General features: G+C 47.0%; 1 protein-coding gene across 5 annotated transcripts in view; it reads right to left on the minus strand.

Annotated features, from left to right (window-relative positions):
* Positions 1-14,021, minus strand: part of sema3fb (sema domain, immunoglobulin domain (Ig), short basic domain, secreted, (semaphorin) 3Fb) — a 268,658-nt gene that overhangs the window by 55,406 nt on the left and 199,231 nt on the right. For 4 of the 5 annotated variants that reach the window (XM_086001981.1, XM_086001983.1, XM_086001982.1 and 1 more), the window contains exons 6-8: positions 13,808-13,843; positions 7,497-7,590; positions 5,312-5,431 (exon numbers count right to left, since the gene is read on the minus strand). In XM_086001981.1, coding sequence (XP_085858107.1) covers positions 5,312-5,431; positions 7,497-7,590; positions 13,808-13,843 — 250 coding nt within the window. The remainder of the gene's footprint in view (positions 1-5,311; positions 5,432-7,496; positions 7,591-13,807; positions 13,844-14,021) is intronic. The other variant, XM_086001984.1, reaches the window with a different exon arrangement.

Here is a 14,021-nt window from a genome sequence, read left to right on the forward strand (position 1 = left end):
GTAGAAATGGAAGAGCAGAGAAAATGATAGACAAAGGTGGATGGGCGGGTAGAGCTCGCAAGAGAAAATGTTTTCTGCTTGATGCACCTGACAGCAGTGGCTCTCGCACCTCATTAATCTGTCTGCCTTGCATCATGAGGTATTGCAGGCAATCTGGTCGAGAGTGAACAGATAATTAGCCTCCGGTGTGTGAACAAAGAAGACGGAGAAAAATACTACTCCAGACAAAGCTACGATTATGCTTCTTTTGTGCACATGAGTAAGTCTGTGTACAGTCACAGTTAAAAGTACAATGCGTTACAGCAGGAGAGGAGAGGCCATTCTGTCACTAGACGCTCGAGTCCCCACCTGGGGAAGAATTTAGCACCCGGATTGATGGGAGATAGTTTGGAATCTGCCTCTCGCTTTTGCTCCTCCTGGGGACTGGATTTCCTTTGTGATTCACAGCATGTGAACCTGCTTTACTTTTCCAAGGCTGTGTGACAGCTGGTAAAGAATAGAGCAAATAAAAAGCCAAACTTATAAAGAAAAGGGATGGTGTCATCTTTTTCCACTAGGTTTGATTTCTGGAACAATCTGTGGTAAGAATTGTTAGCTGCCGAGGGAAGAGGAAGAGAACCAGGAACAATTCTGCTGTGGCAGGCATTGTATCCCCTGCATTTTCAGAGGAAGTATTCGCGAACATATTCCCAAAAGTCACTCCATATAGTTACAGGAGCAATTCTGCCCTGTGGTGAGATAGATAGACTGGATGACTTCTCTCGATCCTGCCTCTTTTATGCTCTTAATATACTACAAGCCTTTCTCTTCAATAACAGTACATAAACACAGAGATAACGGAGATTGACTTCTTAATTCTTGTTTTTAATGAGATACTTTACCGGATGATAATGGTCCTTCCAGAATTAAGCGGGGGACCAGTTAAACCAGAGAAGACCAGATGTATTTTTGATACATTACAGGGACTGCTTAAATACTTGAAATATTTTCACTTTTAACGGCTAACAATGTATAACTCAGTCCTGTCGACGTGAGCATAGCTTTAAACTGACACCAGTAACCCTAGAGCGGTGTCTATTTGCACAGCTGCTCGAGGCTGGTATATCATGGCAGTTGAGTCCAGCTGCTGGATCCCGCTCCGACGTTGCAACTAAACGGAGCAGAGTGAGCCAAGGCATCCGGGCAGTTGCGAGGGGGTTGGGACCACTTACTGCAGAAAATTACTTGAAGGACACAATGAAGGGACGATGTCAGCAATGGGTGCCCTTTCCGAGGTTGAAGTAAAAGAAATACTTGCATTTATATAGCGCCTTTCACGACCACCGGACGTCCCAAAGCGCTTTTCAGCCAATGACAGTACTTTTTTGTTGAAGTGCGGTCACTGTTGTGATGTAGGAAACGCGGCAGCCAATTTGCGCACAGCAAGCTCCCACAAACAGCAATGTGATAATGACCAGATCATCTGTTTTTATTATGTTGATTGAGGGATAAATATTGGCCCAGGGATAGCTCCCCTGCTCTTCTTCAAAATAGTGCCATGGGATCTTTTACATCCACCTGAGGGGGCAGACGGGGCCTCGGTTTAACGTCTCATCCGAAAGACGGCACCTCCAACAGTGCTGCACTCCCTCAGTACTTTTGTGCTCAAGTCTCTGTGTAGAATCACAGCGTTATCGCAGAGCAAAGGGACCTTCACTTTACAACTAACTTGTAACATATCAGATGCAAAAGCTCCTGGAGCTAACACTGGGGGTAATTTTAACCTAACCCAGCCAGGGTTAGGTTAAAATTGGGCGAGGTGTCAAACAGGCGGCCGATTCAATCCCGTCAGTTTATCCGCTAGGTGGGGCTAGCTTAAAACTACCCCCTGGGCCTCACAGAGATCACAAAAATCATACAGCAAAGTACAGATGATTGAGGCCATTTGGCCCATCTACCTCATCCTTGTGTAGCAACCTACGTCCCACTATCACAGCAGGCAATGAATGATTCCAGGTTTTCTTTTGCCTCCACTACCCGACCCCGAAGGTTAATCCCGGTATTAATCAGTCTTTCTTTGAGGAAGAGCTTCCTGATATTAGTCTTGAGCTTGCCTTTTATCAGTTTGTGCCGATGTCATGGCTTAATATTGCTCCAGATTAACCTTTGCTATTCTACTCAATGGGAGTAATTTTCAACCTCACGGCTTGGGCAGTAAACCTGCCGGGTGGATCGCCCGCCAGTTAGTGAACCCGCCCACTGTTCACTTCCATTGTTCTAGAAGGACTGGCGATCGGCCCCACTGGTTTACCATTCAAGTGGCGAAGGGGAAAATTACTCCAAAATGTTACCTGAGAGGTTCCTCACAATCACTTATTCCTACATTACAACAGCGACTACACTTCAAAGATGTTTAATTGACTGTTTTTTTCTTCTTCTTTGCTTCTTGAAGAGTCTGAATTTGATTTTAGCCTCGTCTCATAATTCAGTCCGCTGACACTAGGAATGTTGGTATGTTGCCCTTCGTAGCGAGAGGATTCGAGTACAGGAACAAGGATGTCTTGCTGCAGCTGTACAGGGCCTTGGTGAGCCCGCACCTTGAGTATTGTGTGCAGTTTTGGTCGCCTTATCTGAGGAAGGATGTTCTTGCCATGGAGGGAGTGCAGCGAAGATTCACCAGACTGATACCTGGGATGGCAGGAATGACGTATGAGGAGAGATTGGGTCGATTGGGCTTATACTCGCTGGAGTTTAGAAGAATGAGAGGGGATCTCATTGAAACTTATAAAATTCTAACAGGACTAGACAGACTAGATGCAGAAAGGATGTTCCTGATAGTGGGGGAGTCCAGAACCAGGGGTCACAGTCTAAAGATAAGGGGTAAGCCATTTAGGACAGAGATGAGGAGGAATTTCTTCACCCAAAGAGTGGTGAACCTGTGGAATTCTTTACCACAGAAGGCAGTTATGGCCAATTCATTAAATATATTCAAGAAGGAGTTGGATATATTTCTTAAGGCTAAAGGGATCAAGGGATATGGGGAGAAGGCAGGGACAGGGTACTGAGTTTGGATGATCAGCCATGATCTCATTAAATGGCGGAGCAGGCTCGAGGGGCCGAATGGCCTACTCCTGCTCCTATCTTCTATGTTTCTATGAATCAGCCTCACAGCCCTTCTCTGCATCAGAGATGGAAATTACCCAGTTCTGAATTCCCTCACCTTAATAGGCACAGAGGTTGCTTTCAAAAGGATAGGCAAAAAAAAGTGATTAAGGTAACATGGATGTTTAAGCAGCATCCCGAGGCAGGTACTGCAGTAATAAAAAGAAAGACTTGCATTTATATAGTGACTTTCACGACCACCGGACGTCTCAAAGCGCTTTACAGCCAATGAAGTACTTTTTGAAGTGGAGTCACTGTTGTAATGTGGGAAACGCGGCAGCCAATTTTCACACGGCAAGGTCCCACAAACAGCAATGTGATAATGACCAGTTGGTTATGGGATAAATCTTGGCCAGGATACCAGGGATAACTCCCCTGCTCTTCTTTGAAGGTAGTGTCATGGGATCTTTTACGTCCACCTGTGAGGGCAGACAGGGCCTCGGTTTAACGTCTCATCCGAAAGACGGCACCTCCAACAGTGCAGCACTCCCTCAGCACTGCACTGGGAGTGTCAGCCTAGATTTATGTGCCCAAGTCTCTGGAGTGGGACTTGAACCCACAACCTTCTGACTCACAGGCGAGAGTGCTACCCACTGAGCCACAGCTGACTAATAGCAGGTGATTAGTAGAATCTAGCAAAACATACTATGTATTTTAAACATTGTGCACCATGTATATTATAATGTACTGCCCACTATTATAATAACCATACATTATATTCTATTTTCTTATATGTACAATGCTGTTGCGCTAGAGTACAGTATTTAAGTGCATTGTTCAATGCTTGCAATGTTGTTCCAGGTGAAATCTTAGCCTTTTTTACTTGTTCAGATGCTAGCCAACTTGCCGTGCATTTTCAGCATTTTTTTGAATTTCGAGCATCTGCAGATTTCCCTTTGTCTCTTGTAATCGTGACACTCTCCTGCACATTCCACATGCATGAGAACTTGTGGAAGGTAGACTTCTGTTCCCTGAGAGAGGCACTGTAATCATACCCTGTGCAGGGTGAGTGGCAGTGTTAACACCCCTCCACAGCCCATAGCCTGGAAAAATGCTTCCTTCCTCCAACAGACTAATAACATCTTTGAGCCCATTACAGTACGGAAGTAATAGTCAACTGTTATTTTACAAAGAAAATAGGGAGAGTGGGGCTGAGCTGTCCCTTCAACATGCCTGGGATGTTAATCCTGCATTAACAGCTATCTCAACAAGGGAGTTAGGAAATCAATTACTTAATCTAGCTGTTCTGCCTCCCTTTACCATTTATTGTGGCTGATACAGTGAAAGATGCAAGACAGTCTACCTGTCACATCTCGTCACTATACCACACGCTGCCTGGGATATGGCCCCAGCCTGCAGGGAGGAGACTTCATGCAGAGTCGCAGTTCCTCAACCCATCCACAATTGCACCCTGATGGAACAGCAAGAGTGCAACTCTGTCACTGAGGGAAATATTCCTTTTCATGAAGCCAATTGTTAGTGATGAGATCCCAAAACTTGTGAAGCTACCGACCGAAATTACAAATTAATGAATAATAACCTGCCGGTAAAAATCACAGGGCCTCTGGGCAGTTGCACAATGAGTAACCCTTTCCCTGCTGAATAAGAAGGAACTACACATAGTTATATATTGACTAATCCTTGCCCTGCTGAATAAAGTGGAACTATACATAGTTACACAGTAAGTAATCCTTACCCTGCTGAATAAAGTGGAACTAATATATATATCTTGAATAGCCTCTGAACAAACTGTGTACAGTTATGCAGCAATTGCTATGCCTGGTAATTTAAGGATTAAGTATTATAAGAATTAATTTAACACTTTCAGAACTTAAAAACAGATTTTGTCTTTGTTAGTTTATAAAATATAACTAGGAAAGTGTTAGCTCCCTCTCCGCCTTCAAGTTTTTTTCCCCCCAAAAGTGTTTACACTATTTCTTGTATTTATCTCCACACGATTGCCACTCTCCTCCAGTTTTTCGATCCCTGGCTCGGTCCTCGGTGATGATAGATCTGTGAGGGAGCTGCAGTGCCCACTCAATGCCACAAGGCTGAGATCAGAGAGTCACGGCAAAGGGCGGGCTGCAATCGGGGTCGCTGATGCCCATTTTTGTTCTTTGGTACAATTCTGGCGCCGCGGAAAGCGCAATCGCTTGCCTCGGCCACTCACCATTCAGCCAACGGGAATTGTACTGGTCGGTCCTCATGGCGGTTTGCTTGCCCATGGTGCGAAAGATGGCCGCGTCCGTTCCCATGAAGTCGATGTAGACGCCTGCGTAGAGCTCACCGTCTGCCGAGAAGTAAAAGAATATCCGACTGAGGATGGAGAGGCATGATGGGGTGGGGTGTGTGGGGGGATGGGGGGGGGGAGGGATTAAATTGATCTATTACAGTAAGCTAACCTCCACAACCTGAATGTAACAGTAATGTTCAAGTGGAGGTACTTGAAGAACAAGTGGCTGTGGATACAATTACATACAACCCTAAAGCAATCTCCTTAATAAATGCACAGTTAAGTGTAAAAATGAATAGCCTCTCGCTTCCTCACTATTGGTTTTCAGTATCTGCCTGTTTCTTTGTCTCTCTGATTGCGCCCAACAGATTGAACTAAACTGCAATCTGGGAACATGATATCACATTAGCACGGCTTCCAAGAAAAATCACAATGACTTTGACATCCATGCTTAAAAGAAACACCGGGGACTGGGGTGGCGAAGTGGGTTGTCCCACCTCCGGGAGCCTGGTCTTAATCCAGTCCGGGCTGGTGTGGATCGAAGTCTCGTCTATGCGCTGGCTCGGAGTGAAATGAATTTGGGCAGTCTCGACCCAGTTCCTTCTGGATGCAACGTTTGCGGAACAGAACAAAACTACCCGTCATGTTCCACCAAATGATGCTGAAGAGATGATCTCGCTCAGACAGCGCTGAAGCCTGGCGAGTCTGGGACGTGGAAAAGTCCACGGTAGTTCCAGTAGGAAAGGCTTGACTGGATGCAAATTAAAAAAAAGTGGGGCAGTTCCCCAGCACGGACATCTCAAACTGATTAACTCACGAATGACCAAATCAAAAGTGAGTTACAGAGCGTGCAGAGACACACAGTTTATATAAAACTAATTTATAGAAACTGCATAACACTGTAAATATGCAGCAGGTCAGTTAGCATTTGAAAAGATTGGTTAATGTCTTTGGGTGTGGACATCTTCATCAAGAGTCCTGACAAAAGGTCTAAACACCCAAAATGTTAACCTGGTCTTTCCTCTTTTCAGATACCGACATACCTGAGGTGTAACTTTTACTCAGTTAAGAACATAACAAAGCGTGGAATGAGAAAAGGATATTCACAGAACGCCCGAGGACAACAGGCAAATGATCAAATGACTACACAATTCAAAACAAGGAACTTACACTGAAGGGGACATTAATCAGGGATACCTGAGATTGGAATTTTCCAGAGGTCAGCGAGTCAGCCTTGAGGAAGCTTCCCAGAGCGCTCGGTAGGTTATTGCACCACCCAGTGTTGAACTAAGCTACAGGCACCAGAAAGGCTGCAGGTTTGATCCCGTCTGTTCTGATTTGACTGATCTCAGTTGGGGCTGTTACAATTACCCGCCGTCCCCATAACTAGGAAAGGGCGGGGGGACAGGGGGGGAGGAATCAGCAAAGATCATTGCTCCTGAATGCTATCCAGTGACCCTTGCTGGAATCTGTGTGTACATATGGGCGTAGAGTGTGGGTACGGTCGGACTAGGCCTCGGGGCTGAACGAACGTACAACACTCAGGCTATGGCAGAATAATGGCCACTTTGGTGAGGTACTTATTAGAAGGCAGCAAGGACCCTTAAAAGCGTAACCCCAACATGATTCAAAGCCTTCAGCGAAGGACGAGGAGCAAATTCTATTTTTTTTCCCCGTCAATGTTAGACATGAAAAGTTCTTTGACAAGGGAGGGGGGAGGGTGGGAAGACAAGTTAAAAGAATTTAAAACACTAGCCAGGGCACACATCTGGAAAGGCAATCTTCTTTCAATGCAAATTCCAGTCTGCATTCCAGGTGTTCATTGGCGAGTGGGCCTTAATCATGGACAATGATATTAGCTGAGTTAGTGCACCCAGAATCGCTCGAGCAAACACAATCACAACAACATTGTGGCCACTGACATACCAGTACGAGTGCCTTCAGTCTGTACATTGACAGTCACTCGTGTTGAAAGTTACTTTAACTATTCCATTGGGACCAGCTATATACAGCAGGAGAACATACACGCCCACCCACCCCCCTTTAACTTCTCCCCTTCCTTTTCTGTTCCGGACCTGTCAATATAGCCAGCAGAGTTGAGGAAGAGTAGTGAAACACTCACTAATTAATGATGACACGCTGTCAAGCTTGGGGTCATAGGAACACTTGCCCTTGCCTGATTCGACTTTTCCTGGTTCCAGATGGAAGATGTAATCCTGAGAAAGTGAAAGAGACAGAGATAGAAAGAGAGCGAGGAAAGGAGGGGGGGGGGGGGGGGAGAAAAAAAACAACTTGTTAAACACTTCCTTATACCGGCACGAGACAAACAATGGATGCCTTTATGCCCTGCAGGAGACTCTCTATCCATTTATGGTCTCTGTTACTGCAGAATCGATTACACAGCAAGGGTAATATTGAGCTATAATGCAGGCTAGGCCAGAACTGAGAGCTAATAAATACACCTTTTATAGAGAAGATGTGGGATAGCACAGGTTGGTTACTGTTCCCCCTGTAATAGAGAAACGATATAATACACCTTCTTGATAACGCTACCTTCTCTACCATACAACCCTCTATAAAATATGCCGCAATATAGCACACTGTCTATGGACGCTGCACAAAAAGGCAAGTCGTACCAATACCCTTTTAATAGCACCGCACTTACTCCTCTCAATAGACGTTACGATTTAGTATTCCGGACATGCAGCTTCACGCATCAGGAACACGCGCCGGAAATTCAAGCGCACGGGTCAACGCTCCTGATTCGCTGCCGCACAACTTTCTATCCATTAACTGGATGACAAATGGTGCAGGCAGCGCCCGGGGCGTGCTGACCTCTGTGCCTGGATTCTCACTATGTGCGACCATTGTGCACACCCTTGCTCCGGGAAACACTAAGCTGTAAAACAGGTGCCGTTACTTTATTGCAGTAACACGCTCTTTCTATAACGCACCTCAAACTGACAGACTACAACCTCTAGTATTCATAGAGAATCCCAATACACTCTGTATAGCTGAACCCTCATTAAACGGTATAACACATGTCATTCATAGCTTCATCACTAATACAGAAAATGTAAAACATCCATTTAGAATACGTTGCCCACAAACAATTTCTAATGTGCTTTCAATAAAGCTCCCAAAGACCATGTTATCAGTCGGGGAGCTATATACTTTATGGGGGAAAAATTCAGTTGTTTGCACCTCCTGTTAGCAGCTTAAGAGGGTGTTAATTGGGACGCAAAGCAACTAGCGCCCGGGCGTGGCGATGTTTGCACCGCTCGCGAAATTAACTGGACATTTTGTGACGGCGCTAAACACTACCACCACGATCTCCTGTGCCGGCAGGATGTGACGTCAGTCGAGTGCGCAACGCCCCGTTAGCGCCCCGGACCGGATATTGAGTGGCGCCCCCTGCCTTACCGCCTGCCGCTAGCAACGACAGGTTGAGGGGAGCGTTATGCTGTCAGAAAAGGACTGGGGGAGCGCTATTTAAAGGCGACCAGTTCCTGCCTTTTTTTGTCGGTGACATTTTTGCACCACGCATTCTGAGAGAGAGAGAGAGAGACTTCTGGAGAGATTCAACGCTGTGTGAAGGAGTTTTGGGTACTGAGCAGCACTTTGCAGGTTCATTTTGATTTGCCCTTCCTTGCTTCGCCAGCGCTCTGCGGTAGCGCCTCGCTCCTCGGCCTTTGCACCTTAAGACAGGTGTGAAGCGCCTGATTTAGCGCTCCAATCACCGCCAGGGGCGATAAAAGCCAAGCTTGCCATCGGAGGCGATAATTAGCACCAGGCGCTAAACTTTGCGCACGGCCGATAATGGCACCCCAAACGGGGCGATACTGAATTTTCCCCCCTCTATCTTTAACCTACACATGGCTATCTACAGAGAATTTCATTTCAAATTCGGCCACTATTTGACGTCAGAGCACAATTGCCTCCAGAGAGAGACGTCAGAGAAGAGAGACCATTACTCCGATATGACAAAGCCCAGGCTATACCCTGCCCAGAACAGTAAAAGATTTCCAGCGTTTGAAATAAACTCTGCTCTGTTTGAGGGACTAGATAGCCTCTTTCATCCCTGGAATCCAGCCTGCACTTGAGGAACAACAGTCTTTCCCCCTCTGCCGGGCCCTGCACAAAATGAGCTTCAAACTAAATTCAACCTATATACAGAATGTACGTGGTAGAGTCCTCGTGGTCTGGTGCTGTCCATAGGAATGTATTCCATATCCCCAATAACCGTGTGGCTCCAGGGGGCTTTGAAAAGATTGCCAGGGATCACCGGCTCAAGCCAATAGGGATGCAGGGCAAGTAGAGGAGGTTTAGTAGAGTGAGTATTGCATCTGTATTGCCTGAGTTTAGTAGGGCTGCAGGGATTGGATCTGGGCTCTCCATTGGTTTAGTAGGAGAGTGCGGATTGGATCTGAGCTCTCCATTGGTTTAGTAGGAGAGTGTGGATTGGATCAGAGCTCTCCAGTGGTTTAGTAGGAGAGTGTGGATTGGATCAGAGCTCTCCAGTGGTTTAGTAGGAGAGTGTGGATTGGATCTGGGCTCTCCATTGGTTTAGTAGGAGAGTGTGGATTGGATCTGGGCTCTCCAATGGTTTAGTAGGAGAGTGTGGATTGGATCAGAGCTCTCCAGTGGTTTAGTAGGAGAGTGTGGATTGGATCTGGGCTCTCCAATGGTTTAGTAGGAGAGTGTGGATTGGATCTGGGCTCTCCATTGGTTTAGTAGGAGAGTGTGGATTGGATCAGAGCTCTCCAGTGGTTTAGTAGGAGAGTGTGGATTGGATCAGAGCTCTCCATTGGTTTAGTAGGAGAGTGTGGATTGGATGTGGGCTCTCCATTGGTTTAGTAGGAGAGTGTGGATTGGATCAGAGCTCTCCAATGGTTTAGTAGGAGAGTGTGGATTGGATGTGGGCTCTCCAGTGGTTTAGTAGGAGAGTGTGGATTGGATCAGAGCTCTCCAGTGGTTTAGTAGGAGAGTGTGGATTGGATCTGGGCTCTCCAGTGGTTTAGTAGGAGAGTGTGGATTGGATCAGAGCTCTCCAGTGGTTTAGTAGGAGAGTGTGGATTGGATCAGAGCTCTCCAGTGGTTTAGTAGGAGAGTGCGGATTGGATCTGGGCTCTCCAGTGGTTTAGTAGGAGAGTGTGGATTGGATCAGAGCTCTCCAGTGGTTTAGTAGGAGAGTGTGGATTGGATCTGGGCTCCCTAATAATTTAGTTCAAGTGTAAGGAGTGTATCTGTGTTCCCTGATGGCTTTTCTCTGATGGTTTTTCTCTGATGGTTTAGTAGAAGTGTAAGGAGTGTATATATGTGGAGAGAGAAACAGAGTTAACGCTTCAGTTCGATGAGGTGTATATGTCATAAGAAGTGTATGTGTGTTCCCTGATGGTTTGGTGTTAGTGTAAAGACTGTATCTGTGTTCACTCACCTGTCTCGCTTTAGACTTGCAAATACTCACATATTTTGGCTAATGTATCTGTTCTAATGGGACTCTGGTGGTGTGGGGGAATGGGATGAGGTTACACTAAATAGTTCACTCTCAAGGTCAGACATGATCCACACTGACATAAACATAACGTGGAGCATAAAGGGTGGGCGGTGGGGGGAGGTATTGGTTTGCTTGTGTTCCTGAGGTTTTCCTCCAACGCTCGTGTGCCATTTATCATCTGATAATGATTCTTTTTTTTTCCCCCAAAGCAGTGCTCCTCTCAGGCGATGGTGCACCTGTCTCAGCAATCAGACAGCTTGTCAGATATAAGCAGGCCTACCTCGGCCCAGACCCCCTCGGGTAATATTCGCAGCACTTCTGACATCCCACATATTGTTTCTAGCTATCCAGTTTCAAAAATTCTCAAACAGGCGAGAGAGAAAAAATTGACAGCAATTCCCAGCGGTGCCCCCGGAAAAGACGCTGCTTCCCTTCTGCCACTAGCCGCAGTAGCACTACTGGGAGAAGCGGGGTTTCCACTCCCCTCCCAGCGACCTCTCTCAATGTCCTCCAAAGGTTCGCGTAAATCTCCGCAGTCAAAGAGCAACGTCTGGACCACAGCGTACTCGCCATCCTTCCTCAAGTAGGTACTTGGCAAGAGTGCAAAGCTTCAGCAGGCAGGGGTGCTGTGCACCGGAATAAAAGCCAATCTTGATTTACTTCTTAACCAGACCTTCCAGCCTGTTAATTCCGACTATTGCACGCGAGGTGCTGGCAACACTCAGCAGATGGGAGTGTTCCGGTGGCACGGTCTGAGTGGTAACAATTGCAACAAAAAAAACACAAGCTTGCTGAAAGTGTCAGTGATGTAGGATTTCCAGATACATTAGTGATAAGTGTGTGGAAACAACCAGCCCCACTTTCGATTAGTGGGCAAAAGGTTTTAAATTCTGCAGGACCTACATGAAAGGTCGATTTCTGTGGGAATACAACGGGTCTGCTCTAAAAACACCTGTGAGATGTCAAATGAGACTGTAGGAAAGGATACGGTTTGAAAAAAAAATATAGCCCATAAAAAAACATTATTTCACTCCTCTCCTGGCTGGAGGTGGAAATGAGTTGGTATGTTGTTGGCCAACGAGAAAGTCCAAACAGTTTAGCTGATGCACTGATTTTGGCCCCGATTTTAACTCCAGGTGGATTCCCCGCTCAGGCCCCCCCGAGTTATAATTACAGTCGGGCCTCAATGATGTCATCGGGCCACAACATGCATATGTAACGAAGGACCCTGTTGGCTCCGGGCGCGTGTCCCTTGCAGCTGGCTCAGGATTGCAGGTTAAAATTGCAGATGTTGCGATCCTGGCGGCTTTTGGGCGGGTAAGAGCCAGGGTGATTTTAACTGCCCGCCCGCCGGGTTTCTGCTGAGCGAGAAGGGTTAAAATCGCCCCCAAAAGATCTACATCACACGCTGGTTAAAGCTGGCAATTCACTCAAGTCTGGTGCTCTGTACAGCTCATGCTTTTCTCAGTCGACTCTTGCACATATAGAGTACACACTGGGTAAAGAACCGACAACTCCCTCCTGGCTGGTACTTTACAGCTCATGGGGAGCGGGCAGGGAAGTGGCTTTGAGCCCAAGATCAGCCATGATCTTGTTGAATGGCGGAGCAGGCTCGAGGGGCCAAGTGGCCTATTCCTGCTCCTATTTCTTATGTTCTTATGTTCATTTGCATCTCCGTCAACACTTGCACATGTATAGCACACAGCGGGTAAAGGTTGTCGGTTCATTCCAACCTTGTACTGTGTTGAAATGGCAGCTGTTGTTGCCCAAGAGGAATCTGTTCTATACAGCGGTTCTGTCCATGCGGCCTTGTGAACCGTTCAATCTCACAGCCGCCAATGTTGTAAACTTTCACGGGCCAATTTTCCTGACCTTTGCCCCCAGGAGCGTCCAATCCCCCGGCGCGAAGGTCAGGAAAAAGGGGAAGGAAATCTGTTACACCGGTTCTCCACACCCGCTTATGTTGCACCTGAATTTCCATGGCATCTCCAGAGGGACGGAGCAGACCCTGTTTCGCCAAGGTAATGAGGTGTGGGTGAGATGTTCATGCCCCTCTTCCGCCTTAATATCCTGTGCCTGTAGCCCATTTCAGTGTCCTCCTAAGATGCTGGCAGTGGGCTTTCTCTGCAGAATCCCTCAGATTGGAGGGTCTGAGGAGACCAGGACGCATGGCGAAGATAGGCCGAAAGGTAGGTGGGCTTGTTTAGTTTTTTTCCCAAGCACCATGTCGATTTATTTTTAGCCCAGAGGCTTTCTGGTTGCTGCTCTCCGACAGCAGCCTGAAGGGCCCGGGGCCTGCAGCGAGAGGTGCGAGAGGTCGAGGGCTATGCTCCTGCTTCCATTCCATTTCCCAACGTCAGGCCCCGAAAAGGAGTGAGCTGCGCTAGCGGGTGTGACAGGACCACGTTAATGGTCCAACTGGCCAGTTTAGGCTGCATTTGGGCCTGGACAGGTGCAGTGTACTGTGGGCATGCGGCACCTGTCCAGCACTCAGAAGGGGTGGGGGGGAAATGGAAGGCCATGAAAATTGGCCCCTCTACCTCTGCAAGTATGAAGGTGCTGCTTACGCACTAGATGTTACAAGGAATAAGTTCATATGTACGTCTGGCATAATAGCAACAATTTACTTTTGAGAATCGACCCCAACAAGGAGTGAGCTGCCAAGCTCAGCCATGCTATCAAGGGGAGCCCTGAGTGGAGGCCAGGCACTAAACAGTGAGCAGCCACAAAGCAGAGGCCTGGGTGAAGAGCAGAGTCCAGGCTCCAAGCGCGTGCCCAAGTATTGAGCGCAGGCCTGACTTCATCCAAAGGCCAGGTGCTGCTCCACCATAGAAGGATGGGTTAAGTGGCACAAGAGTCACTCGGGCAGAGAATGGATAGTCTCACAAATCTCTGTGCAGCCAATAACAGACAGGGGAGGCTTGTGAGCAGGTTACCTGCCGTCCAGTGAACAGGGGATACTGCAGGAAAATCTAAAAGAAAAGAAAAGGGAGAAAATACAAAATACATTTCAAAAAGAAGAAAATCTGGATAGATGACAGATCTGATATAATGACACAGTACATTTTGTGCAAAGTTACGGAAACCCCTTTTTAAAGATAAGATCATGGAGCGTCTGGATAGAAATCAAATCAATATGGGTTCATAAAG

This window comes from Somniosus microcephalus, chromosome 11 (assembly GCF_052327205.1).
Source record: "Somniosus microcephalus isolate GS21.2 chromosome 11, FLI_Smic_1.0, whole genome shotgun sequence".
NCBI classification, from domain to species: Eukaryota; Metazoa; Chordata; class Chondrichthyes; order Squaliformes; family Somniosidae; genus Somniosus; species Somniosus microcephalus.